The sequence below is a fragment of the Taeniopygia guttata genome, chromosome 34 (assembly GCF_048771995.1).
Source record: "Taeniopygia guttata chromosome 34, bTaeGut7.mat, whole genome shotgun sequence".
NCBI lineage: Eukaryota > Metazoa > Chordata > Aves > Passeriformes > Estrildidae > Taeniopygia > Taeniopygia guttata.
Window position 1 is genome coordinate 1,284,223 of NC_133059.1, and position 27,056 is coordinate 1,311,278.

At 51.1% G+C, this 27,056-nt stretch overlaps 2 protein-coding genes across 2 annotated transcripts in view; one reads left to right on the top strand and one right to left on the bottom strand.

Moving 5' to 3' along the window:
• Nucleotides 1-27,056, top strand: part of LOC121468955 (uncharacterized) — a 2,238,800-nt gene that overhangs the window by 810,432 nt on the left and 1,401,312 nt on the right. The window lies entirely within an intron of this gene.
• LOC140681296 (serine/threonine-protein kinase pim-1-like) lies at nucleotides 862-4,089 on the bottom strand. Its single transcript, XM_072920855.1, has 4 exons — nucleotides 4,081-4,089; nucleotides 1,379-1,528; nucleotides 924-1,174; nucleotides 862-871 (listed from the first exon to the last, which is right to left on the bottom strand). Exons 1-4 carry the CDS (start codon nucleotides 4,087-4,089, stop codon nucleotides 862-864), a joined length of 420 nt encoding a protein of 139 aa, XP_072776956.1.

Below are 27,056 nucleotides of genomic sequence, written 5' to 3' on the forward strand. Positions count from 1 at the left end.
GAGAGCTGATGGTCCCAGCTGATCTTCCGGCCCCTCCTGAAAGGGTGCTGCCCGCAGACCATCTGGTGCAGCAGGATGCCCAGGGACCAGATCGTTGCTGCCTCGCCATGGTACCAGCCCAAGTGGGTCCATTCTGGGGGGCTGTATGACAGTGTTCCTATGGAATACAGATGGAGTTCATCAGGGGGATGCTGCTGCTTCCAGAGCCTGGCCCCAGCATCCCTGGGCGTGCAGGGGCCGCCCCAGTGGCACACGGGACGACTGCTGCACTCTCGCCAGCACCTGGGACATGTGTACAAACTCAGGGCTGGACAAGAAGCCACTGGTGTTGGAAGAGGGCAGCAGAAGCCCCGGCAAGGCCTGACCGTGACATGCAAAGCAAAAACCCACTCAGGGCTGGGGGAAAAATCATCTCCTTATCCTCCCTGCCTGCAGTGCCCTAAAAATATTATGAAGCCAAGGCAAACAAGGTGAGTGGAGCAGCCCAAGCCCTTCCTCTCGCCTGCACACCAAACTGGCTGGTGCACTGGTTCTGGCTCCCTCCTATGCTACCCCCACCCACGGGTGCTTTTGTCGGGCTGGCTGCTGCTGCTCCAACCCCAGCCCCAGGCAGAGTGGTGGGCAAAGGCTGCCAGTGGGGCTGGAAGATGCCTCCCCACCCAGCCCCGCTCAAAAGCAACTCAGGGGAAGGCTCAGTACCCTGACTGGCAGCAAAAGGGAGACTCCTCGCTGCCACACCCAGCTTGGCCTGTGAGATGTTGGGCCATGAGATGGCGGGACCGGGAGCAGACCCCTGCCCAGGCTCACCTGCAAAGTGAGTGTAGGCTGTGTCTTGCAGGTAGGTGCCGCAGCCAAAGTTGATCAATTTTGCCTGGCCAGTGGCCAGGTCAACCAGGATGTTCTCTGGTTTGATATCACGGTGCAGGACCCCTTGGCTGGTGCAGTGCTGCACGGCCTCCAGCACCTGGCGGAACAGCTGCCGTGCCACCTCTTCAGACAGGAACCTCCGTGCCCGAATGAAATGCAGGAGGTCCTGAGACCGCTCCGGCCGCTCCAGCACCATCACGATGTTGTTGGGGAGCTCAAGCCACTCCAGCAGCTGGACCACACCAGGGAAGCCAGTGGACACCTTGTCCAGCAGCACGATCTCCAGGGGTGCGCTGGTGCCGTCGGGCTGCGGGAGGACCACGGTGCCACCAGTGGGACTGATGTCCTGCCAGGGCTGGGGAACCCCTCAGCCAGCCCGGGATGCTCTGCGCCCTGCGCTGGCCCCACGCCCGCTCCCCATCGAGGGGTCCTGGTGGCTTCCCCCATGCCGGGCCTCGCCTCATCCCCGCCCGGCACGGCCCGGCTGTTCCCGCTGGCCCCGCTCACTCACCAGCTCGTCCCAGTGCCGGATGCGGTTCCGTGGCACCCTTTTGATGGCCACCTGCAAACCAAAGGCACCACCGGGTTCAGCTCGCCGCCCGCCCTGCCGAGCCCAGCGAACCCACTCGGTAGCGCTGCTGCAGCGCCTCCTGCGCCTTCCCTGCGGGCGGGACGCGGCTGTCAGCGCTCGGCCCGGGGCCAGGAGCGGCCCCCGAGCGCCCCTCAACCGCCCCGGGCCGGCCATCCCCAGGCCTTCGGTCTCGGGAACGGGACACGGGAGGCTCGGGGCCGGCGGCCGCGCTGCTGAGCAGCGGAGCTCGGGCCGGGGAAGCCGCGGCGGAGGCGGCAGCGGCCGTGCCGCGTGTGTCCTCCGCGGGGCCCGGGAGGAGCCAGGGCCGGGGCCGGGGCCGGGGCCGGGCTCGGGCCAGGCGGAGCCAAAGGGCGGCGATGCCCCAGCCCCAGGCACTGATGCCCGCCCAGCAGCGCCACCGCCAGCACGCCCAGAGCCGGGCGGAGGCGAGACCGCGGCGGGGCGGGCGGGGACGGGGACGGGGCAGCCCCGCCCGGGGCCGGGGGCGGGCCGGGGGCATGGCCCGGCCCGGCATGGGGGAGAAGGAGGCGGGGAGAGGGGAGGGACAGCGGGTGAGGGACACCGAGAGGAAGGTGTCCCACAGCCGGAGAGAAAGAAGAGAAAGAGAAAGAAGAGAAAAACTGCTTTTGCTGCCGCTGCTGCCGCCGCTGCTGCCGCCGCCGCCGCTGCTGCCTCTGCAACTGAAGCACCGAGGCCGTTTGTCCGCGTGTCCGTTCCCCGCTCGCCCCACGGCCGAGCCCCGCGCGCCCCGGGGACAGCCCCTTCCTCTGTCCAAACACGGGAACTTTGCCGTGTTGAGCCCAGACCCAGAGTCTGGACTCCTGCCCAGGGGCACAGGAATCCCCTCGGGCGCTGCTGTGCATTGTCCCTGCTGAGGGTCAAACACTATCGGGGCGCATTCCCTGAATGCTGAATTTGTACCTGACCCAAGAACTGCACTTACCTATCCATCATTGATTTCCAAAAAAAACCCCCCAAAAAAAAAAAAACCCCAAAAAAAAAAACAACCAAAAAAAAAAAAAAAAAAACCAGGGGAAGGTAAAATGTGTGTAGCTCATGCTATTTTAGAGTGTCTAAAACTTGCCAAATTGTGGATCTTAGAAGTGAGATCCATTTGCAATTAATGGGAGGGGGAAGTAGTGTAAGATGGAAAAGGGGAGCATAAAAATAAACAGAGAAAAACATCTTGGATTATTTCTTTCCATTTTCATTTCATTTCTTAAAAACTCTTTCAGTTTTCCCAGAATCTTCTCCACAATCCTGTTTGCTCTTTCCAAGAACCTTTGCTGGAGAACGAGGAAGCTTTGAGCAGTTTCTGGCACAAGATGTGCCACCAGCTGCAGCTTCTCTTGGCTTTCCACACCGTGTGTGCAGCTCGACTCTTGCAGAAAAGTGGGACAAATATTTGAAGAACTTTATAGCTTGTTCTTTCTTTTCCTTGTGGGCTGGGCAGTTGTGGCATTGGTGAGATTTTCACTGTTATTGCTCTAGCCTAAGAAACCATGACGGGCTCCCAGGAATTGTCAGGGAATGCAGAGAAAGAATCTCCCGAGCCTGCAGCCAGAACTGGAGAGCAGTGTGATAATCGTTCCAACATCCCCATGGACATCTTGAAAATGATGTAGAAGATGAAAATGGGCTGACAGAGGGAGTTTGTTTCTGTGTTCAGTTTAGAAGCTTCCACCTCTCGAGCACTGATATAAATCAAGAGTACAATCAGTGCATGGAAAGCACCAGAACAAGCTGGTCCTCTCAGTGGATGGCTGAAAGAATCTGAAAAGGAAAAAAGCAGGGAATGATTTTGTGAACTTTCCCTGTACAATGGAACATTTTTACTAATAATTTCCAACCCATTCCCTCCGCTTTTGTCCTTCCTAACAAGGCCATTTTCATCCCAGATTCCCCATGAAGTAAGAACCCTGAGCTTGTGGAAGTGCCTGAAAGATGCCCTGTTCCTCTGCAGGGACACTCAGGCTGGAGCAGGAGCCCTCTCTGGGGAAGCCTCCACCGAGCTGGAATTTGTGCCGTGCTGGGAGAGGAGGAGGAGGGGAGAAGGCTGGGCACTGTGTGGCAGGAGCAGGGATTTGGGCCGCAGGACATTCCGTCTGTGCCGCTGCCCCACAATGGGCGGGAACGCTGTGGGGATAACTGGGGGGCACTGGAGCGGAATATGGATGGCACTGGGGGGAACTGGGAGGGCCTGGGAATGAACTCAGGTGTATTGGGAGGGACTGGGCTGTACTGGGATGGATTGGAGGGGCACTGGGGCTGTACTGGGCTGTACTGGGGATGAACTGGGCTGTACTGGGATGGATTGGAGGGGCACTGGGGCTGTACTGGGCTGTACTGGGGATGAACTGGGCTGTACTGGGAGGGACTGGAGGGGTTGAATGGGCTGTTCCCGCCTCTGCTGCCTCCCATTGGCCGTGACTCCCGCCCATCGCAGCCTCCAACCAATCAGCGTCAGGGATCGATCATGGCTTTGGGGGCGGTGCCTGGAGCCTGCGCCATCTTTTCTTTTGCCTACAACTCCCATCATGCCCCGCAGCCCAATAGAGCCCCGTTGGGGCCGGGACTACAACACCCGTCATGCCCCGCGTTCCACAGACCCGCCCCGGTACCGCCCCCATCTGTCCCACAAGTGTCCCCCAGACCCTCCGGGATCCCCAAGTGCCCCTCAGCGCCCATTCGGGACCCCCCAAAATTTTACTGGCAAAGTACAAAAAACAAGAAACTTTGGAAAAGCATTTAATACAAAACCAATCCAGTTTAAATCACTTGTCATAGGAGTAACTTCATTCACTCAGCCCATTTAGTCTGGAAAGGTTTAAAGGCTTAAGTTGTTCAGGTACCCAAAAATGTTCCATATAAAGAGCATTAGAAGGAGAGGAAGGAGAGACAGAGGAAGGCAGAAGCTCCACAGTGTGGGAATCCAGGGCTTCCCTCTGGCTGCCCTGGAGGGCCTGGGACCCTGGCAGGGGTCAGGAACCCCCTGGACAGAGCCCCGAGAGACTCTGTCTGTGATCTCTGTCCATGGAAAAGAGTTTTCAATCCTACAGGATGAATTACAAGCTCTGAGTGTTTGATACGAGTCATAATTAAGTGTGGCACGAGTGCAAAAGTAAAATTTTAGGTTTCTAGATTAGGGGTTCAGAGGGGACAAGATGGAGGAAATTGGGTGTGCCTTGTCCTTTTTCTCCTTCTTCATGCCCTCCATGTTTCACGGGAAAGGCCTCGCAGCGTTTTTCACAGACAGCGTCCGGACGTCTGTAATTCTTTGCTTTTTATTGTCTTGTAATTGTCCTAACTCTTAAATTTTTATTATTCTAATTGTTAATTTATTACTCTAATTATTAAACTTTATTCTTATTAAATAAACTCAGGGATGCTGAGAGGGACAGGAGGGGCTTTGGTGCGCCCTGGGGAGGTGAGGAAGGGATCACGAGGGAGGTTTCAGGGGATCCTGAGTGGGCTGGGAGGGACCAGGGAGGTACTTGGAGGGGATTGGGTGTCTGTGAGAGTTTTTGGGGGGTCCTGACCCCTGTGGACCCCCCAGCCCGGGCACAAGGAGGGAATTTATTAATTACCAAACCACGGGGACAACAGACCCAGCCCAGGCACAGGGAGGGAATTTATTACCAACCAAACCACGGCAGCACGAGGAGAAGGGAAAGAAATCCCTCCAACACCTTCCCCCCACCCAACGGGGATCACCCACAACAGGGATATCCACCAGGGAGAGACGGGGACATCCGAGATTAGACCAAAGCCAATTTTATTGTGTGTACCAGGTGTTTATACACGGATTTACTTGTAGGGTGCTTATATATGGCTCTGTTTTTGGTACAATTTCCCATTGGTTACACATTCCTCATGACATGACATCACCTGGTAACATTATTTTATCACAAAGTCTCACACCACGTTGCTCGGTCACTCCTTGCCCAGGGAGACTTAAACTGTGTCTGTGTCTCCCACAGTTTCTGCTCAGTCAGGCCTCAGATATCGGGCCCCTTTATCAGCTCCATTGCTTTACTCTCTGTTTTATTCCCCATACGGGGGCACCAGGGCTCTGCCCAACGGGGATCACTGGGGATCATCCAGCCCGGATCCTCCCATGGGGGATGGAGCTGGAGCAGCACACCAAGCTCTTCCCTCACTCTCTTCCCTCACTCCAAGCTCTTCCCTCACTCTCTTCCCTCACTCCAAGCTCTTCCCTCACTCTCTTCCCTCACTCCAAGCTCTTCCCTCACTCTCTTCCCTCACTCCAAGCTCTTCCCTCACTCGGGGCACTCACAGGGCTTCCCTTAGTGGTGCCTCCGCTGGTGCTGGGTCAAGTTTGAGCTCCTGGAGAAGCTCTTCCCACACTCCCCACACTTGTAGGGCCTCTCCCCAGTGTGGATGCGCCGGTGCGTGGTGAGGTTGGAGTTGTGCTTGAAGCCTTTCCCGCAGTCGGGGCAGCGGAAGGGCCTCTCCTCTGTGTGACTCCGCTCATGTACGAGGAGATCGGAGCTGGTCCGAAACCTCTTCCCACACTGGGGACACTCGTAGGGCCTCTCCCCAGTGTGGATCCTCTGGTGCACAATCAGGTTGGATCTCCGGGTGAAACCCTTCCCACATTCCAAGCACTTGTGGGGCTTCTCCCTGCCATGAGACTTCTCCACCAGCTCCGAGCTCCGGCTGGATCTCCGCCCGCCTTCCTGGCTCAGGGGGGCTCTTTCCTCCCCGCAGCTCCCTGGGCTGGGTTTGCAGCTCCTCCTCCTGCAGCATCTCCGGGGCTTTTCCTCCTCCTCCATCCAGACACGCCCAGGGAATGAAAAATCCTGGTTTGGGGAAAAAAACAAGAGGAGAGCACCTTGGACTGGAGATTCCTTGCCCAAGTTCATCTCAGGAAGTCATTGAGAATCTTGTGTCTGTAAGAACCTCCAAAACATCAAGATTTAGCCCAAAAATCACACAAACTTCAAGATACAGACCAAAAACTCCCCAAACATCACAAGTCAGCAAAAACCTCCTCCAAAACATAAAGATTCAGCTGCCACATAAAACCAAATCACCAACATTTAGCCCAAAAAAGCTCAGAAACACCAAGATTCACCCCGTGAAAATCATGGATCCCCCTCCACAGTCACCTGCTGCATGTGGGGGAAGCAATGCTCCTGGGGCTGGAGGGAGGCTGCAGACACAGGGAGGGATGGAACCTTCTGCTGCTTCCTCTTTCTGCTCCTCCTCCTCTTCCTGTGTCCCTGCTCTTCCTCACACTCCTCTTCCTCCTGCTATTCCTCCTTCTCCTGCACAATCCCACCCTCTCCTGCCACCTGCATCGTTTGACCATTCTGTTCCTCAAGCCTGCTTCTCCTTCCCTTCTCCTCCTGCCCCCAGGCCCAGCACCCACTGCCGGCTCCCTCTTCCCCCCAGACCCACAGCATCCCAGCCGAGGGGCAGGGATGGAGCTGGGGCAGGTCGGGCTGGGGCAGCGCTGGGCTCTCGGCCGCTCCCGCCCGCACTCGGTCCCCACTGCAGCCGCTCCCGCCAGGACAGCGCGGGGGGGCCCGGCCTTGGCGCTGCCCCACTCCCACCTCCCCAAATTCCCCTCGGGGGGCCATGGGGCCGAGGGGGAAGGCTCAGAGGGCCAGGGAGCTGTAAACAAGGGAGTGACAGGAGAAGGAATCGGTTTCAGAAAATGTTATTAATTGATGACACAGACTGCTGCTCAGCCAAGGCCCTGCTCAGTTCATGAACTTCCAGAAGAACAACAAAGACTTAACAGAGCCATGAATATCATTTGCTATATAAAAGCAGGGAGCATATTAAGGTGGGTATGTAGAAGGTGGATTGGGAAGTCTGTAGCTCTCAAGTACTTCAGCCAATGGGGAAAGCAGAGGGAGATGTGGCCACGAGAATTAGGATGAAAAGGAAGCTGTGTCCTCCAGCAATTGGAGAGATCCCATGGGGAATGTCCCATGGCCACTCCCATTTTTAGAAATGAAATTAGTTTCACAGGACTCCTCTGTCTGCTTTGTGGGCAGAATCCTCTGGTGATGTCAATTTTCCCGCACACCCTGGGGCAGGGAGTGCAGCTGAAGGTGCCTCACCCACTTTGGGTGATCGGCTCCCTTGGCTGGCGGCGGCACCGGGGATTGATTGGGGACCCAGGAGTGACCAGGAGACAGACGAGTGACACATCAGGGGGGTCTGTGAAGAGTCAGCAGGGAGAGAGCACTGAAAATCTCATCAGTGAGTGCCCTGGGATCTTCGGGGAGTGAACATGGCAGGGCACCCATGGAGGGGAGAAAAGGGAAAGCCAGGGAGGGGTCCTGGCCAAAGGGAGGATGATCCCAAAATGTCTCTGAAGGGTCCCTTGGGAGAATGCTGAGGTAGTTTGCACATTCCCCCAGAGGTGATTAAGGACATGGACACACAGGGGGGCAATAAGGGAAGGGGAGAAGGGATTTGGACAACAGGGGATGGATGGTGTTGGTGTGCTGGGAAGGGATCGGGTGAAGGGGAGTGTGCAGCAATATGGTTCAGGCAAGAAGCAGCAGGAGGAATGTGTGTGGTAAGAAAAAGGATGATGGCAAAGAGGAGGAAGGGAAAAATACTCAGGATGGGGATGTTTTTCAGCAGGGTCTTATCCTGACAATTTGCCAGCTGATACTTTGAATTCCCAGTTTCCAGGAGAGGAAAAGCAGGAGGTCAGGATGTCAGGGGTTTCTCTGTGGTGGGCAGCGGCAGCAGCGGGCGCAGAGGTGCGGGACCGGGAGCAGGGCTGGGGGCCTGTGGGGAGCTGCGGGGCCGGGCCGGGGCTGTGGGGCAGCCGGGGCTCAGCGCCGGGCGCTGCCTGAGCCCACCAGCCCCGGGCAGGGCCGGCAGTGGCCCCCGGCCCCCAGGAGGCTGCGGGACGCCCCGGCCGCTGCCCGGCCCCGGGGAGCTGCCGGCCCTGCCCGCCGGGGGGGCCGCCTTTGGACACTGCGGTAGGACAGGCACCGGCTCTGCCACACGGGCTGTGCAGGGGACCCTGAGCACAAGGAGCAAAACAAAGGAACCTCTGGAAACGCAGATTTTCATGGTTGGACATAGAAGTGAATTTTCTCAGGCAGCCAGTCTCAAAGCAATCAGTGGTCAGGTTTGGATATTGGCACCGGGAGTGGCCACTGAAGGCATGGGCACGCCTCTGAGAACACAGGGTTCAAAGCAAGAACTCCCAGCAGAACTGTCTCTTTGCAGAGTGCAGACTCTCCCCGCCCACCACGGGCTGGGTGGGGGAATGGAAGCCCTGCGGCCTGGGAGGGATAGGCCAGGGGGAGGAAACCTGAGATGTCTTTGTTCCCCACGCCCCCACACCACTGGAGGGAATCAGACTGAGAGCCTGAAGGCACCTGGAAATTCACTGGCAGAGGAGAAGGAGAAGCGGGGGGAAGGTGCCCAGCCCTGGGAGTTGGGGTCTGGGCTGAGATTTCAGCAGCCAGGGGAGTCCAAGACTTTTAACCCTTTCCTGGGAAATGAAAGCTTTGTGAAATATTACTCCTCCTCACCTTGAAAGAGAAAAGAGACAGTCTGGGACCTGAGATGTTAGGGAAAGAAGGTTGGGGGGGGAGATGATGGAATGGCTTTTGGCTGGACTTTTCTTGTAAGCCATTGACTGAGCCAATTTCTCCTGCAACAGAGACTGCATCTTTAGGGGGATGCAATGGTGAGCCAAGAGCCCTGCTTCAGCAAATTCCAGCACAGGAATGGAGTGAACAGAGGAAAGCTGAGGAGGGTGTGGTGATGCCCTCTGTCTTCAGGAAGAATAAGATCTCCGTTTGCACCCTCAGCCCCAGGGGAGGAGGAAAATGGGGGGGGGACTGTGGTCCCAAAATGAAAACTGAACTGTTGTTTCTTTTGTTCCTTGGCAAAGCATCCTTAAAGGAGCCCTATGAGCAGTCTGTCCATGCACGGCGGTGAGGGCACTGTGACATGGCAAGGAGAGTGTCACACGGGCACATTTTCTCTGGGCAGTGCCATGTGTGACATGGAAACACGAGAGGTGGCAATTGTGTTTCCTGGGGGTCTGTGGTGCAAGAGAGACTCCTCTCTCCCCTGATAGACTGAGTATTGATTATCTGAAAGGTGATGACCTGATTAAGGGTCCAAGTTGTGTCCCACTGTGATTTGTTGGAGTTTGGGTGCAGGGAGGAGGAATGTTTTGGAAGGTTTTAATTCTGGATGTAGTGTGTATCTTTTATTATAGTAGTAGCTTAATAAAGTTCTTTCTCCTTTATTTCTAAGCTTAGGCCTGCTCTGCTCTGTTCCTTATTGCATCTCACAGCACTTATTTGGGAAGCTGGATTTCCATGGGGACACAGGCATTGTGCCAGCATCAAAACATGACATGATGGTACATGAAGGATCAGGATTTTCGGTTAAGGATTCGGTTTGGGTCCCTGCAGAAAGGAAAGATTTTGCAGAAAGCTCAGCAGCTCTCAGAGGATGAGCACCCACAGGCAGTGACCGGGGCTGCAGGAGTGGCAGAAGAAGGCCCTGCAGCACTTGGGCACAAAGGCACAGCAGCTGAAGGCAAGGAGGGATGAGCAAAAGGCCAAGCTGAAGGCAAAGGCCATGGCAGAGTTCCCACAGCCCCTGAGGGACCAACCCCAGGGCCCAAGGGGGCCCCAGCACCCAGGGGACGGCGTCGGCCACAAGCACCTGGCAGAGGCATTGCCCTCCTGGCCAGGGCAGAGCCCACCCAAACAGCCCCTGGGAAGGAGTCAGGGCTCCAGCTGCAGCCCACAAGGACACTGCAAGCACAGACAGCAGCACCCTCAGGAGGAGCGAGTCCACCCCTGCATGGACATGGATTGTCAGGGCTCTCTGAGCTCCCATCCCACCGGGGACCCACCACACTGCAGCCCTGGAGAACATCCAGGCTGGGTCTGCATCCAGAGGAGGCCTCTCCTGATGGACACAGGGGCCTCTCCATCCACTCTGAATCTTACACCTAAGGGGGGAACATTGTAAAGGAATGTTTTCATTATTAAGGGAATAAATGGGAAAGCTGAGCTGGTGTCATTTGTTCAATCAGGAGCTGTGGGGGATAGGTTTGAAATAAACTAATTTCTTTCTCTTCCTGCTGTGATTGTAATTAATTAGGAAGGAATTCGATGGTGGCATTGTAATATTGTAAAAGGTGATACAGAGGCTATTGCTGCTGTACCTTTGTGTCAAATGTCTGGCAAGGCCTGTGCTGAAGGGAACCCAGAGGTGTGGGCAGCCCCAGAGGGAAAATTTGATGTGGAGCCTCTCCAAATTACTTGGAAGCAACCAGGACAAGCAACACCCTGTTCCAGGGGAGGGAAGGAAGGGCTCACAGCCTGGTATGGAGTCCCTGCTAAAGGCAGGGCTTTTGGAGCCAGGGATGTCTCCCTACTCCTATCCTGCCACTCAGGGAATCTGATGGCTCCAATGAGGAGGACAAGAACAAGTGGAAGACAAAGCCTCTATGAAATGGCTGAATTTTCTAGATAAAAAACAACTTTTGAGTATAAAGGCAAGAAGTGCAAATGGTGGAGAAAAACGTTAAATATTTGGGACATATTTAGACTGAAGTTACGTGGTTGAATGACCAAGAGAAGGTGTGGGCAATCTCAGAAGTAATGTTATCCAGGAGAAAAAAGGAGCAGAGACAAGTCTGAGAATTAATAGGGAATTACACAGCCTGGATTGAGGATTCTCTCTTCCAGCCAGAACATTGTAGGACTTTGTAACCCCAGACAGCCTCCATGCTGTGGTATGGACAGGAGAAAGTGAATAAAACTTGAGAAAATGAAAAACCAAAAATATTGATGCCTCAGCTGTGGCTCTTTTCGGACTCAGAAAAGAAATTTTCTTTCAGAAAAGAAATTGGAATTGTAGGTGAATGTTAAATAGGGCCACGCCAAAGAAATTCTTGGGCCATCAAGATTTTTTTTTGTGTATGTTTCTGTGTGGCTCTTAGAGATACCAAAATTTTGGTCTGGGTTCTTCGATGTTCAGCTTCTGGCTGCATTTTGCAAAACTAGAAGAGATTCAAAAGTGACCCCCTTAACTCATAAACAGGCACCCAGGAGAGGAGCTTTAGAAATGCAAATTAACACTGCCGGGGCAGAGTGGGGACAATGTACCTGGCTCTTCTGGCCTGGGGCAGGAATTGGCTGATTCCCTCTGCCCCTCACCCCAAGCTCTGCCTGCTTGCACAGATGGAATCTGCACAGCTGAAGGCAGAGCCCATGGTGAGGATCTGACTCTGAAACAGAAATGGCTGAGGCTGCAAAGGGAAACAGCAAATGGAGAATGTTGTGAAAACTTCACTAAAATAAGGGGGGATCATCCCCCTGCCCACTCCAACATCTGCTGCCACTGTCTGTGCTGTACAGGGTGTATCAGAGCACTGGGGCTTTTGCTAGAACAAGTTCAGGGAAATTAGTTGAAATTCAAGTATTTGATGCTGTATTTAGAAAAATGCAGTCATTCATGCAGCCCCAGCTTGAGGGAGCACCCGGAAATGGGGAAAAGATGAAGAGCCGCCAGAACAAATCCTACAACACCACGGACCAGCCCCTGGGAACCCAAACCAATTCATATCAGGAAGCAAAGAACCCTTTTATAATTTCAATGGCATCATTAGATTACAAGCTGTCCTCAAAAGAAGAAGCAACCAGACAGCTCCAGCTCCTGACCTTCCTGCTGATCAATCCGCTGAAATGATGAACACAACATTTCACCAGGGGATGGGATCAGATTATCTGTGAGCAGAAAAAACAGGAGGTTGTGGAAAAATAAATGGCCCAAACTGCTGTTGGCAAAGAGATGACAAAGGTAAAGTAGTGAAAAAGATAACAAAGGAAATAGGAGAGCAGTTTATGTATTGGTCCAAACATGGAAAGGATGGGAATGGGACACGCTTTCGTGGCTCCCCGGCACACCAGGGGTTAAACGAATGCTGCTTCTCCTCTTCTGTGCTGCAGCAACTCTCATCTTTTTACCATGCTCCACACCTTGGCAGTGCAGCTCATCCAGCAGCTGAGCCAGGGGACGCAGGTGGCAGCCAGGCCTCCGGATCCACAAACGGCTACAAAAGGACAGGGAATGAGGGCACCGAGAATAATCCCAAAACTAAAGAGGAGCCGGGAAGAACAAAACAGAGTTGAGGAGTGAATCTGCCTGGAGATAGGGCCAGGCACTTGTAGATAAGGAAGCTACGGGAAAAACCATCAGTTCCAATAAATGTAAAAAATTGACCCACACAGCTACTCAAAGTCCCGCTAAATTCCCAAACTTCGAGTAGAAGAACAAAGGCTTAACAGAGCCATGAATATCGGCTGTTATACAAAAGGAGGGTGCATATTAACGAGGACAGGCAGCAGGCGCATCGGGAAGTCTGAACCTTCCAAGGACCTCAGCCGGTGGGCAAAGGCACAGGGAGATGCGGCCGGGAAAATGAGGATAAAAAGGAGGCTGCGGACTACAACCATGGCAGAGAGCGCACGGCAAATGCCCCACGGCCTCTCCCCGTGCTCGGCAATAAAGTCACTTTTACAGGACTCCTCGCTCTCCTCCGGCCACAGAAACCTCCGGCGACGGGAATTTCCCCGCACGCTCCCGGCCGCGGGGCAGCCCCCTCTGTCCTACCCACAGCAGCCGGGCCGAGCCAGCGCTGCTCCGGCAGCGGCTCCTGCCCAGGCCCCGGCGGGAAGGAGACCGCGGGCAGCCGCTCCCGCCGCGCCCTCAGCCCGGGGCCAGCACGGGCCGGACACGGCACCACCGACCCGCCGCAGCCCCCTGCCGCCCCCTCCGCCCGCAGCCAGCCCCGAGCCCCCGCAGAACCCAGCGCGGCTCCCACCTGCGCCGGGGCCGCCTCCGAGCTCCGCCGACGCCGCCTCACCGCGCTCCGGCCGCTGCCGCCGCTCCCGGGCCCGCACAGACGCTCCCGGCGCCAATGGCGCCGCTGCCCGCCCACGGCCGCCCTCAGCCCGCCGCCGGGGCCGTGCTGCGCCCCGCTCCCACCAATCAGCGCGCCGCAACCGCGACTGACGGCACCAGCGGCCAATGGCAGCGAGCTGGGGGCGGGCTCTGCGCACGGCCCAGACTCGCCCCGCGCTCTCAGGGCCCCCCGCGCTGCGTGAGGGCAAAGCCGGAGATGAGCAACAGCCCCGGGACGGGCCCGGGCCCGAGGCGGGATTGAGCTGCCCACACAAACAAACTTCTCCGCACCTCCCGCCACGGCTTTCCCGGCCCTGCGCCTTCCGTGCCTCCGCCTCTGCGGGAAGCCCGGGAGCCTCCCTTCTCCTGCCCCTCATTAGTGCATCGGTGCTTCGCTTTGATTTCCTCCAAAAAAGGGAAACCTGCCCAAAGCCCTGTGGGTGAGCGGGGGAGGGGAGAGATTTCTGGCAGAAAACTCCAAAGACTCAGAGCAGGATGAGGAGAAGTCAGTGCAGAGCCTTAAATGCAGCTTTCCCCACGGCTCCCTGCTCCCAGCTGCACCTCCTCCCCCGGCAGGGCAGGAGACAGGGAATGGGGCCGTGCTCAGCTCATCCCCCGCGGCTTCTCCCTCTGCTCAGGGACAGGAGTCGTTCCCTGCTGCACCCTGCGCTCTCTCCCAGCCGAGACTTCTCCAGGAACTTCTCCGAGCCGAGTCCATCCCCTGGGGCACAGCCCCCTCCAAGTGCTGCAGCGTGGGTCACTGTGCCACGGGCTCGGTCCTGCCAGGCCAGGCTGCTCCAGCGGGGCCCCTCTGCCCACGGGGTCACAGCCTCCTCTCAGGCATCCCCGAGCTCCAGCCTGGCTCCTCCAGGGGCTGCAGGGGGATCTCTGCATCCCCATGGACCTGCAGGGGGATCTCTGCATCCCCACGGACCTGCGGGGGATCTCTGCATCCCCACGGAGCTGCAGGGGGATCTCTGCAGCCCCATTGTAATATAAATTGTGGAATAATTCGTGATTATGTAAAATATACATGAAGTCAGTTGTGCTAGTAGAAAAAGATTCTTAAAGTTTTAAAAGACCTGAAGACCCAGCCGGGAAAGACTGGAAACCACAGATGACAGAGAAAGAAAGACCTAATTTACAATTGAAAACACGTGGCTCCGTGCAGAGATGGGCACTTTCCGGGGATACTCCACCAGACGCCCAAGGTGAAAAATGCACATATGTTAGTTTGAATAGTAGTGCTGTATTGACATTTTAATAGTACTGTAAATGTAGTTGTGTAGTTACATTGAAGCTTTAGTAGTTAAAATAGAAACTATGTATCTGGGTTTTCTTTTAAGGAATGACATACTCGCTTTGACATAACCATCACAGAACACCCAAATCTTCCAAAGAAGAGGAATTTATGGTTTTCTTGTCAGAAGAATCTAATTTCTTCAGGTCTTGCTCAGACTCGAAGACGCCATGGGGATTAAAGGAAATAGTTGGCATATAACAGACAGAGTTTCTTGTTTTAAATAGAATGTATGCATAACCATGAAGGATATATGAATATGCAATAGTGTAGTTTTAGGGGTGATTCCTTTGTTCACAAGGTATGCTTGTTGTGGCTTAAGTGCCCCAGAGCATTTGGACATCCTTAATTCTTTGCTTTTTATTGTCTTGTAATTGTCCTAACTCTAAATTTTTATTACTCTAATTGTATTACTATTTTAATAACCATGTTATTATTATTAAAAATTTAACAGCCAAGTGATTGGCGTTTTTCACAATTATGGTAGCAAAGGATGGTTTTTAACACCTCTCTGCCGGGGCCTTGGGAGAGTCAGGGTGAGGAAGACGGGTCCTGCCCTATTTAGGCAGCCTCGCTCTGTTCCCCTGGTGTGTGACCAGACACAGGTTATGATCTATGGGCAAAAGGAGACAATAAAACAAAGAAAAGGGAAAGCATTCCCTAAAACCACAGTAATTAGCCCCAAGACTAAAGTGTACACGAAGAACCAAGACCCAAGGACAAAGGATAGGTGAGTATTTGTTGGGATGGGGCGGATAAGGGGGGAATGAATGTGTGTGACAGAAGCTGCTGGGTATCCCAGACTTGCCAAGTGATTGCTGTAGTCTCTCATGCTGCTTTTCGTCTTTTTCATGTGAAAAACGGCCAGTAAAGAGACCAAGCGAGTGATAAAAAAGAGAGAATCCCTCCCAGAGAAACTGGGACTGGATCTTAGGAAGAAGAGGAACCCCGTGGAGTGCCGGATTGAGGGATAAGAGTGCCCAAGAGCATCCAGGATTCAAACCTGCTGGGTTGAGGGATTAACATTCCAACAGCACTCAGGGTGTAGATATGTAATGTAGACTGTTTGAAAGTAAAAAGTATCTTCTTGTTGTATGTGAGAGTTAGTGAAAAATAAAAGTGAGTAAATGTAGATGAATGGTAGTATATGTAATGTAGATTGTTTTTTATGAGCTTTTCTTTATCTCCTTGGAGAGAGTGTTAGAGTGTTTCCTGGCAGTCGAAAAGAGAGTATTGCAGAGAAAAATTCCTCACTTGCTGTCCTCCCCCTGCCCTCAACTCTATTCATATTTTGTCCATTCCCTCTTCAAAATACAGGTTTGTAAAACTCATGCTCTGTGTCCTCAGATGGCCTTCCCAAATCAAACCTTGGCTTCGTTGCAAATTGCATTGCACTAACTAGCATTGCCTTAAATTTGTTTTGGTGCAGGCAGGGTCACTTTGGAAGTAAGTTGTTGTTTACTTTGTTCCTGCAACCTTTTCAAGCTTGTGAATGGAAAAATTGTGATAGCAAAATAAGTCTTTAGTTTTGCACTGTCAGCTGTGAGTGGCTGGTAGCCTTGGTGGAGGGTGCCGTGAATTACAGGCCTGCAGAACACGCATAACAAAAGTAATTTACTTTGTAAGGAAGTTGAAAAAGGGGGGAGAGGTGATTGGCAGACTCACCTCTCCAGGATGAAGAATTAATGTTAGAAAGTGGACTGATATTGGAATGTGGCTGCTGAAATGTAAAGAGAGAAAAAGAAAGAGAAAGAGAGAGAAAGGGAGAGAGAGAGAGAAAGAGAGCGAAGGGGAGAGCGAAATACACCCCCAAGATCCCCTCAGCCACAGCTATCTGTAAGTTCTCCCCCATTCCTGCTAGGCAGAGTGACAACAAGGAGGGGGGGAAGTGGGGAAGGACAGAGTTAAACCCAAGGCTCTGAACAGGACCACCAGTAGAGATAAGATCAAGGCAGAGATAGTGACTCTCACAAAGTGGTTTATTGTCTTAAGCAAGATTTCTTTTTTCTTTCTGATTGCTGTTGTTAAGAAGAGAAGGCTTTTGTTCTGAAGACTTAAAGTCTGTAAGACTAAAACAGTTAAATGTTACCCAAAAAGTATAAGGCAAGAGATGTGATACATCTCATGTTAAAATTGGCCTGGTCTTTTTTATTTAACTAATTATAGCTCACAGGAAGAAGAATTTGCCTCTGCACCTATTAACACAGCTGGATACAAGAAGAAGAAGTGGCTGTAGAAAAAGAGTTTAGTTAAACTCAGGAAGTTTTAAAGAAAACTAATGGTAAAAGTTAATGCACTATTGTCTTTCTTTTAACACTGTGTTATTAAGAAATCCTTTCCAGGTACCACTGAAGCAGCAATCCAAACCACGGAAAGAGGGTGAATTCATGCCAGCAAAACCAAAGGACTTGTGAAGAAACTTGAGGAATGGACTATCACATCTAAACCGGGTGATACCAGATTGAATTCCAACCAGGACTGGGTGGTAATGGTTTGGGAAGACCCAAATGATCCAAGGCAGGTACAAAGAATAACACCTCACTGAGAAATAAGGCAAAGCTTGCATCACTGGTTCTAAGCCCTGCCTGAATAAACCCTGAGACGCCTCCGACACCTCCTTGGCAGAGGAACACTGCCACTTCAAACAGGAGGGTCGGGAGTGTTTCAGTCAAAGAGTTCTTATAGCCTGGCCTCAGCCTCTGGCTTGTACAGGGAAGAAGGGAAATTGCCATCAGTACTGTACTGTATATTTTATGTGATTCATCCTCATATTGGACATGCCAGCTGGGCTATAAATGAATGTTTAAATTATGAGAATAATTGGCATTGTAGTTCACAAAATCTATGTTCTCGTTGCAAGAAGTATTGAGTACTGAATCAATTCCCTATGCAGATAGAACCCAAAATAACTGAAGTAAAAACTTTGTTTTGTGGATGGGAATTATTAGTGCCTGTTCAGTGAGAGATACCTGAGGAACGGTGGGAAGCCACAGTTAAGGAGTGTCGAAAAGGACTTGCCTAAAAAAATGAGTAAAAAGGAGTGACAAGGGAAACAGAGGGCAAGCCTGGACTGAGCACTGTACTCACCACCGAGAAGATCACACGTACCTGCTGTGGGAAGCAACCCCATAGGCAGGGGAGGTGGGGGTATAAGCCATGCCAGACCTCTGCCATTCCTGTTTCTGTCTCTCATTTGTTGTCTTTTCCCTTCTGAGATACCAGCAAGATCGTGTCCCAAATGCTAGAGAAAGTATTACACGGAAAGGAACCAAAGTTCCTTTTTTGTTACACACACCCATGTCAACAGCCACAGACCCACCCAAACTGAGTACCTGCAGGCAAAATGGGGAAAATATTGGATTACAAGGAATTTAGGAAAAAGTAGTAATACTTGGAGCATGGAATGTCCAAAAGCAGAGAGATGGATTTGTTTTACATTTGATCTTAGACATATAGTCCAAGATTCGGTAAAAAGGCAATTAGTAAACAAAAAGGTGAAACCAGCACAGCAATCTAGCTCTGTATTAACCCCAAATTATATACTGTATCGCATTATAGGACTCCAAGCAGTTATAGAGGAGATAACAAACAAAGCTGCTCAGGCACTGGAATTAATATTGAGTCAGCAAAGCCAAACTATAACTGCAGTGTATTAAAATAGGTTGGCTTTACGCTATTTATTGGCTAAAGAATGGGGTGTACAGATGGTTGAAAATAGATGGCAATGAGGGCGTCATCCTGGAAAAACAAAGGATATCAGAAAAAAATTATGACCCTGGTATCAGTCCAAAAACAACCAAAGGGAAAATAATGTTAAAAACTAACAGGTGGGGTAATGTATTGAGAATGGGATGGTGGAAGAAATTAGGATTCTTCCTTTTATGTGTTACAAGTGTTTTGATATTTCTTCTTTGTTTAATCCCATGTTTTATTTGATTACCAACAGAGTCCAAAGAATGCAAGAGGATAAGACATATTGCTCAAGCCAAATGATTTATAAAGAATAAGAGGAGGGATTGTGACAAATGCATATTTATGATTGGCTTTTCGCAAGTGTTACAATGAATATTATATGTGTCATGTTAGAAAGTTATGCTGTATTAATTCTCTTTCATATTGTGTTAAGCGTAGTTTTAGGTTACAACATAATATTAAAATAGAGACTATGTATGTGGGGGGAGTTTTCTTTTTAGGAATGAGACACTCGCTTCGAGGAACACCTCAGTCTTCCAAAGGAGAGGAATTTATGGCTTCTTATCAGAAGAAGCTAATTTCTTCAGGCCTTGCTCAGACTCCAAGCCGCCAGGGGATTAAAGGAAACAGCTGATGTACAACAGACAGAGTTTCTTGTTTAGAATAGAATGTATGCATAACCATGAAGGATGTATGACTATGCAACAAGTGTATTGGTTTAAGGGTGATTCCTTTGTTCACAAGTCATGCTTTCCGTGACTTAGTGTCCAAGAGCATCCGGACATCCGTAATTCTTTGCTTTTTATTGTCTTGTAATTGCCCTAACTCTAAACTTTATTACTCTATTATTTTTATAACCATTTTATTATTATCAAATTTTAAAATTTTAAAAACCAAGTGATTGGTGTTTTTCACACCCGTGAACCTGCAGGGGGATCTCTGCAGCCCCATTGTTATAAGTTATGGAATTATTAGTGATTATGTAAAATATACATTAATAAGTTGTGGTCGTACAAAAAGGTTCTTAAAGGTTTAAAAGACCACAAGCTGCAGCCGGGGAAAGATTGCAAAACCACAGATTGCAGGAGAAAGAAAATCCTAGTTTACAAACGAAAATTTCGACCATACCCGCCGGAATTGCACACAAAAATTCGGGAATTTCACCCAGAGCTGCCCGAATCCCGGCGGGGGCGGGTCCCGGCCCCTCGCAGCCCTCACCTGCACAGGTCTTACACTGCATGCTGAGCAATGGATTTGATTTGCTTTCTCTTTGCTCTGTTTTTTTTTTTTTTAAGAGCTAACACCAGTGGGTCAGAAGGAACTCTGAACCCAGTGACTCTGACATTTTGGGTGATTCTTGGAGGTGAAAAAACATATTAGCATACAAGACCTAACCTTATTTGCTTTCCTGTCTTAAAACAGCATTGGTTGCAATAAGGTGTTATAAATCCTTTAGTTTTCTGAGCTGCCCTTATTGGAGGCTTTCTGGGAATCTCTTTGCTTTGGTTAGTTTTTATTGCTTATACTATTTTGTTTCTACCCAAGCCTCATGGTCTTTTTTCAGTTTTTCTCACACACAGACTTTCCAGGTCGCAGGTATGAGATGCGATCATTTACACATAAGCTTTAAGATCTCAGGTTCTGAATTGGCTTGATTAGGAGCCTTCAATTGACACTTGGGGCATGGAACAGCAATACTAGCCCTTCTCACAAACTCTGCATTGTAATAGTACTCATACAAGGTGCCAGCCTCTTAATGCACCAAAAACTCCCAGGAATTGCCTGCAGGCTATTCCGTTTATCACTTTGGCATTTTTCCTTTATTTAATCCCTCTTTTACAAAATCTCAGTCTTTTCTAGTTCTCTTCTCACACAATCTAATTAAAGCATTGTTTCTACTGACACATATTTTGCTGCCCTGCAAAAGGCTGTGCCTGTTACAGCAAAAACTCTGATATGCCCACAAACACAGAACCCTGTCCTTATCTCAAATTCAAGGACAGTCAGGACTTAAGTTGTTGTGAGGGAGGAGTTCTTGGAATTCCTTTGATTTGTTTTACTACAGTTAAACATAAATCAGTATAGTGTAGCTCTTTTGCATAAAATGCTACATTTGTTGCAAAAAAAAAAATCTTACAATCTCTCTAAATGCAACTATATAATCTCGAGAATTAAAATACTATAATGTGGGGGAAGAATCACACAAACTCACTGGGAATTTCACTGGTCGTATCTCTTAAAGTGTCCACAGTAAAATTCTAGGAATCCAAGTCTGAACCACTGGGGCAGAGGAACCCCCCAGTTCGTCTAGCCACTGTTCAAATGCACACAAATCACCGCCTTTAAACACAGTGAACGTCCTCAGCCCCGTTTCTCCGCTTGTTTCCCTTCCCCGCGGGCACTCAGGCCCAGGAGCGAGGCCGGGCCCTGCCGGCTCTGAGGGACTGCCCGGCAGTGCTGCTCTGGCACCCCAGGGCCCTCTCAGTCCGGCCCTTTATCGCACACCAGCGCTCCTTGGCTGTCTCCGCAGGTGGCAAGCGAGGCAGAGCGGAGCCCCTCCAGGGAAATTCCCCGGGTGTGCCAAGGAGGTCTGTTCTACCCCCTGCCCCTTCGAGGACAGAAAACCTCCTGCCTGGCTCGCCATAATGAAACGTGGATGAAAAATCAAACCCTACAATTTTAATAAAGATTTGTAGGGAATGGGTATGTTTATTTATAGCACTGTGGACGCATGTCAGGACTTACTGCCCTTTAATGGACATGCGTCCACAGCGTTATAAATAAGCATACCCATTCCCTACAAATCTTTATTAAAATTGTAGGGTTTAATTTTTCATCAGTGTTTCACTCCCCAGGAGCAGGAAAATCCCCATTCCCTGTTTCCTTGTGGCTGCAGCCTGGAACATCCACTCAGAATGATGAACTTTCTGACAGCCCTGCTGAATGACACCAGCACAAGGTTGGTGAAAAAGGGAGTAAAATGTGTTTTGATAGGAAATTACAAAATTATTTCTTTCTGTCGCATTACTTTTAGTCCATTGCAGTTCTGTTTTCACAGTGCCACCTTCTCAGCTGATTGTGTTTGTGTCCTCCTCTCTCTCCTGCCTCTCCTTGCCTGCTCTGTTTCTCTCTCAGTGTTTCCCTTGAGCCAGGGCAGCTCCCACCAAAGGCCCTGCCCTGATTTCATTCCCAATCCATGAGCTACAACAACCATGGGTGAAGTTATGAAGGCTGGCTTCCAGGAGGCCCTGAGGTGTCACAATGCTCCCTTGGTGACACCAGGCCCTGAAGGGTCAGAATGGTCTCCATGGTTCCATCAGGCCCCACAGAGTCATGATGGTCTCTGGGTCCATGAAGCCCCGCGATGTCACCATGGCCCCTTGGTTCCATGGGCTCCAGTGGTGCCACAATGATCCCCTTGGTTCCATGAGGTGCCCACAGTGTCACAGGGATCTCCATGGGAAGGAAAGAACCGAGCCCCAGTGTGGCAAGGGGCAGCCAGAGTTGATGGTACTGGCAGATTTCGGCTGGGAGCAACCCTTGGATATAGGGAATTTTGGAGGTGGAATCCCAATTTCAGCCATTTCTGTGTAGATTAGAAGGATGGTTCTTTTCCATAGGAAGGAAAGCACAGACCTTGTGTTTCAAAACAGAAGAGGAGAGAGGTGGCTCCTGAGAGGCTGAACCAACCAGACCTGTTTGTCCTGGCAGCTTTTATCATATGGAATTTGGGAGGAGGAATTTCAATTTTGACCATGGACCCCTTGAGAAGAAGGAAGGTTCGCTTCCATTGGAAGGAAGGCACAGAGCCCCAGTGTTTCGAGGCAGGTGAGAGGCAGCTCCCAAGAGGCCACGGGCAGCCAGACCTGTCTGTCCTGGAAGCTTTCACTTGGGAGCAATCATTGGATATACAGAATTTTGGAGGTGGAATCCCAGTTTTGGCCACGGGTGCCTGGTCAAGATGGAAGGTTTTTCCCTATAGAAATGAAAAACACAAAATCCAAGTGTTCTGGAAGAAGATGAGAGGTGGCCACCCTTAGGCCGAGCCAGCCAGGTCTGTCTCTCCTGATACTTTTCATCTAGGGGCTATCCTTGGACACAGGGCATTTTGGAGGTGGAATCTCAGTTTTGCTATGGGTGCCTGGACAGGAAGAGGAGTTCTTTTCATTAGGAATGAAAATCACAGAGCCCCAGTGTTTCAGAGGCAGATGAGTGCCAGCCTTCAGGAGGCAAGGGACAGCCAGACTTGTCAGTCCTGGCAGCTTCTGTCTGGGAGCTATCCTTGGATATAGGGAATTCTGGAGGCAGATCCTCAGTTTTGGCCATGGGTGCCTGGTGGGGATGGATGGTTTTTTTCTCATAAGAAAGAAAAGCACACGGTCCCAGTGTTTCAAAGGCAGATAAGAGGTGACCCTTGGGTGGTCAAGGAAGCCAGAGCTGTTCCTCCTGGCAGATTTCATCTGGAAACCATCCTTTTACATAAGGAAATTTGGAGAAGAAATCCCGGTTTTGGCCGTGGTTCCCTGGAGGAGAAGAACAGTTCTCTCCCATAGGGAGGAAAGCCCAGAGTCCCAGGGCTTCAGGAACAGATGAGAAGCAGCCCTCAACATGCCAAGGTGGTCAGGTGGTCCCCAGGAGGCCCAACCAGCCAGACCTGTTCCATGTTCCCTTGGTTCCATGGACCCCACAGTGTCACAAGGGTCTCCTTGGTTCCATCAGGCCCTGGAGTGTGACAATGTTCCCCTTGCTTCTGCAGTGTCACAATGGCCCCGTGGTTCCTTGAGCCCTTGCAATGTCACAATGGCTTCGTGGTTCCACAAAGCCCTGATGTGTCACAATGGCCCCTGGGCTCCGTGTGCCCTCGCTGTGTCACAGCGGCTCCTCTGTGACACAGCGGCTGCACAAGGTCACCATGGACCCTTGGTTCCTTGGGGTCACCGAGTTCACAATGGTCTCCTTGATTCCACGGGGCAGCACAGTGTCACAATGGCCCCTTGGTTCCATGAGGATCTGGAGTGTCACAGAGGTTTGTGACATTTGTCCTTGCTGCCCCTCACATCCCCCTGCCCCACAAACAGCCCCGAGCCACCCGTGAGGGACAGGCCCTGCTGTGCCAGGCTGGGCTCAGGGCTTGGCCTTTCTGCTTCCCCCAGCCAGCCCAGGCCTTGCTCAGCATTGCAGTTCCGTGCTCAGAGCCTTGGGCTCCCTGCAATCCTGGCTTCAAGGATCTGCTCTCACCAGTCCCTGGGGAGCCTTTGGCAGTCCCTGCCCTCAGTGGGGCCCAGGGATGCTCCAAGGGACTTGGAGTTTTGCTCCTGACTCCTTGAGCAGCTTCTTCAGCCTTCTCTCAGTGCCTGAGGGTCCTGGACTCAGTCCCAAATCCATGGTGGGGATCATCAAAATACAGAAAGCCCTCACGGGTGCTTTGTCTTCATTAAATTGTTTTCAGCTCTCCAGAGCTTGTGCAGCTGATTGAAGTCAGTTTGGAGTTCTATTAAGGAGGAAGATTTCCAAGTGCACCTCATGACCTTTTTTTCTTCAATCAAATGTGTATTTTTTTTATTTTCCAGTTCAGAGAAGAGCTGATAGAAGCATTCCCCAGGTGATCTTGATGCTGAAGGTCTCCTTAGGAGGTCTGGGCATGTAGAAGAATGAGCCCCCTGAGGGCTGACCCTGTTTGGACAAGCTGCTCCTCACCCGCAGCCTCACCATGTCTGAAATCGCCCACCTGGCACTGACATCCCCGTGCCCTGCAGCAGAACCTTGTCCCTGAGCTCTGCAGCTCCATGTCCCATCCCATTGCACCGTGTCCCATCTGCTCTCCTCAGGGCTCTGCCTGCACACAGGCCCAGGAGAAGTTTTCCTCTTGGGAAAGAAAGAATGGAAAAGCCTGAGCAGGTTTCCTAAACAACAAACCCCACTCAGGAGCCACCTGCTCAGTACAGGCTGCCTGGAATGGTGTCACCTTTCTACAAGGACAGTGTGACCAGAAATGATCTCTGGAAGCAGAATTCTCTGAGTCTCCCAGTTGAATTCTCTGTCCCACTCCTTTCCCTGGATCTCTGTTTCAGATGGAAGCTGCTGGTGCCATCCTCACCTTTAACCTCCCTCTGGAATGCAAACAGGTGTTCCCAGGTGTGTTAAGCAGGATTTGCTCAATGTTTCCATAAATCTTTTGTGTCCCCCATGGAAGGAAGGGGCCATTTTGGCACTGAGGGGGTGACGTGGAAGCAAGGAGACAACTGTGACCCTGGGGTCCCACGTAACCAAGGGGCCATGGTGACACAGCAGGGCCACGTGGATCCAGTGGTCCATTGTGACACTGTGGATCCAAGGAGACCATGGAGACACCCCCAGAACCTCACGGAACCCAGGAGTCCATGGTGACCCAGCGGGGCTGCATGGAGCCAATGGTCCATGGTGACACTGCCCATCCAAGGAGGCCATTTGGACACTGCGGAAGCTCATGGAGCGAGGTGGCCATTTTGACACTGAAGAATTTCATGACACCAAATATCCATGGGGACACAGCAGGGCATCATGGAACCCAGGAACTGCTGTTGGCAGTGCGGAAACTCCTGGAACCAGGGGCTGTTGTGGCACTGCAGCACCAACACAGCTGCTGCACCTTGTCCCCTGCCCTGCACAGCTCCTTGGGAGGCACGGCAGGAGCAGCACCCTGGGAATCTTGGGAATGCCCCTCTGGGATCCATGACACACACTCCCAGGGGCTGGAATTCCAGTTCCCAGCCAGGAAAAGATGTTCCTGCCCTTGAAGGCAAAGCTCTTATGGAAGAGCCAAAAGCCAAGTGCAGCAAGATCCTACAGGGACATTTCACTGCCAGCCTTCATAACTTCACCCGTGGTTGTCGTAGCTCATGGATTGGGAATTAAATCAGGGCAGGGTCTTTGGTGGGAGCTGCCCTGGGTCAAGGGAGACAGAGAGAGAAACAGAGCAGGCAATAGAAGGCAGGAGAGAAAGGAGATGTTTTGGTTTGGAATGACAGGTGTCTGGTAAGGAAGGCAGGAGCCTCTCCTGAAATAGAAAAATGTAGATTCTTTCTTTCTGAATTGTTATAAATTTGAAATAAAGGGGGGCTCTCAGGTAAAAATATGGGAGCAGGAATAGCAGTATTTTCTCAGGGAAGAAAATAAAAAGATAAAATAAACAATGCAGTAAACGAAAACAACACTGACAGAGTCAAAAAATAACCAGACACTCTGTTGGACAGGGTGTTGGCCACAGTCCAATTGGAATTGTGGCTACAGTCCTCCAGGAGTGTCAGGTGTGATTCTGTTGGAGAAGTGATCTTGTAGAAAAGGGTGTCTTCTTCTGAAGAGGAAGAGGCAGCTGTTCCTCTGAGAAATCCAGCCCAGAAAAAGCTTTGTTGGTGGGCCAGAATCTCAAGACTAGATGCAGGTAGGAATGCTTGGCTCCTCCATCTGGGCGGAACACCTCACAGTGGGATGTTATAGTTCTTATCAGTCATGCAGTGACATTCAATAGCCCATTATCAGCAGATGTCTCCCGTGAGGGATTGTGGAAGAGATAAGGAAAAACTGCCCACTTAACACAGGACAACTGTCACACAGATGGCAAATAGAACACATCTTGCTTTTCAGTCTGGGGCAGGAGGTCACAAACAAAATCAGCTGAGAAGGCGGCACTCTGAAAAGCAAACCAAAATTGACAGAAAATGAATGGAACAGAAATCAATAATTCTGGAAGTTTTATTTACTATCAAAATAAATCACAACCACTCAGACCCACACAATCTTAATCCCACAACCTCAAATTTAGATCTCACTTCTCCCGATCTCCTTCCAACCCCATCTCACCGTAGAGGCTGTGGAATTGAGTAATTTTGGCATGGGACTGAGGTGGGAACCAGCCATTTTGAGGTGGGATTGAGCAATTTTGGGGTAAGAATGTGGGGTTTCCAGTGGGATTGAGTAATTTTGAGGTGACAGAGCAATCCACCTTGGCTTTTGGAGTGCAAAGATATGGAGAATACTACCAGATATCCCCCAAGAACCCACAAATCCTCCAGAATACGTTCCCAAACCATAAATCCTACCTCAGATACCTCTTAAATGGTGGGACTTTTGACATCTCTGATCAATACTCTTTTTAGTCATTTTTCAGGTGTTTTCAAGTGATAAAGACAAATCAGAAGAAAATTAGGGTCAAACCAAAACCAGAGAGCCCTTGAGCATCCCCTGGGCACAAGACAAAACAAACTCAGCAGAAATTAAACTTAACCCTCCATAAAATGCCTTGAGGAATATTTGCTCTTCCCACAAGTCTCTTGTGATGGAAACACAAACAAATCCCAAACATTAATAAACCAGCAGCAGAAGCAATTCTGTGGCAATTCCAAATTCCATCACTTCCAGCACAGCTCTACCTCAGATGCTGGCAGGTTCCAAAAAAGAAATATGGAAATTTGGCCCAATACAGATTATTAAAAGGAAGGGAAAGCTCTGTGGAGCTGTCACAAAGGTGACGGGAACGAAGAAAATAATGATTCTCATATTTGGAAAAGCCCCCAAGCCTGCAAATTCACTAATTATTCGGGAGTTTATCTACTTGAGCTGGGCGTCTTGTAGGACTTTAGTAGCCTTGTGTTCCTCACCTTGGGGTGACTGATCCTGGTCAGTTTC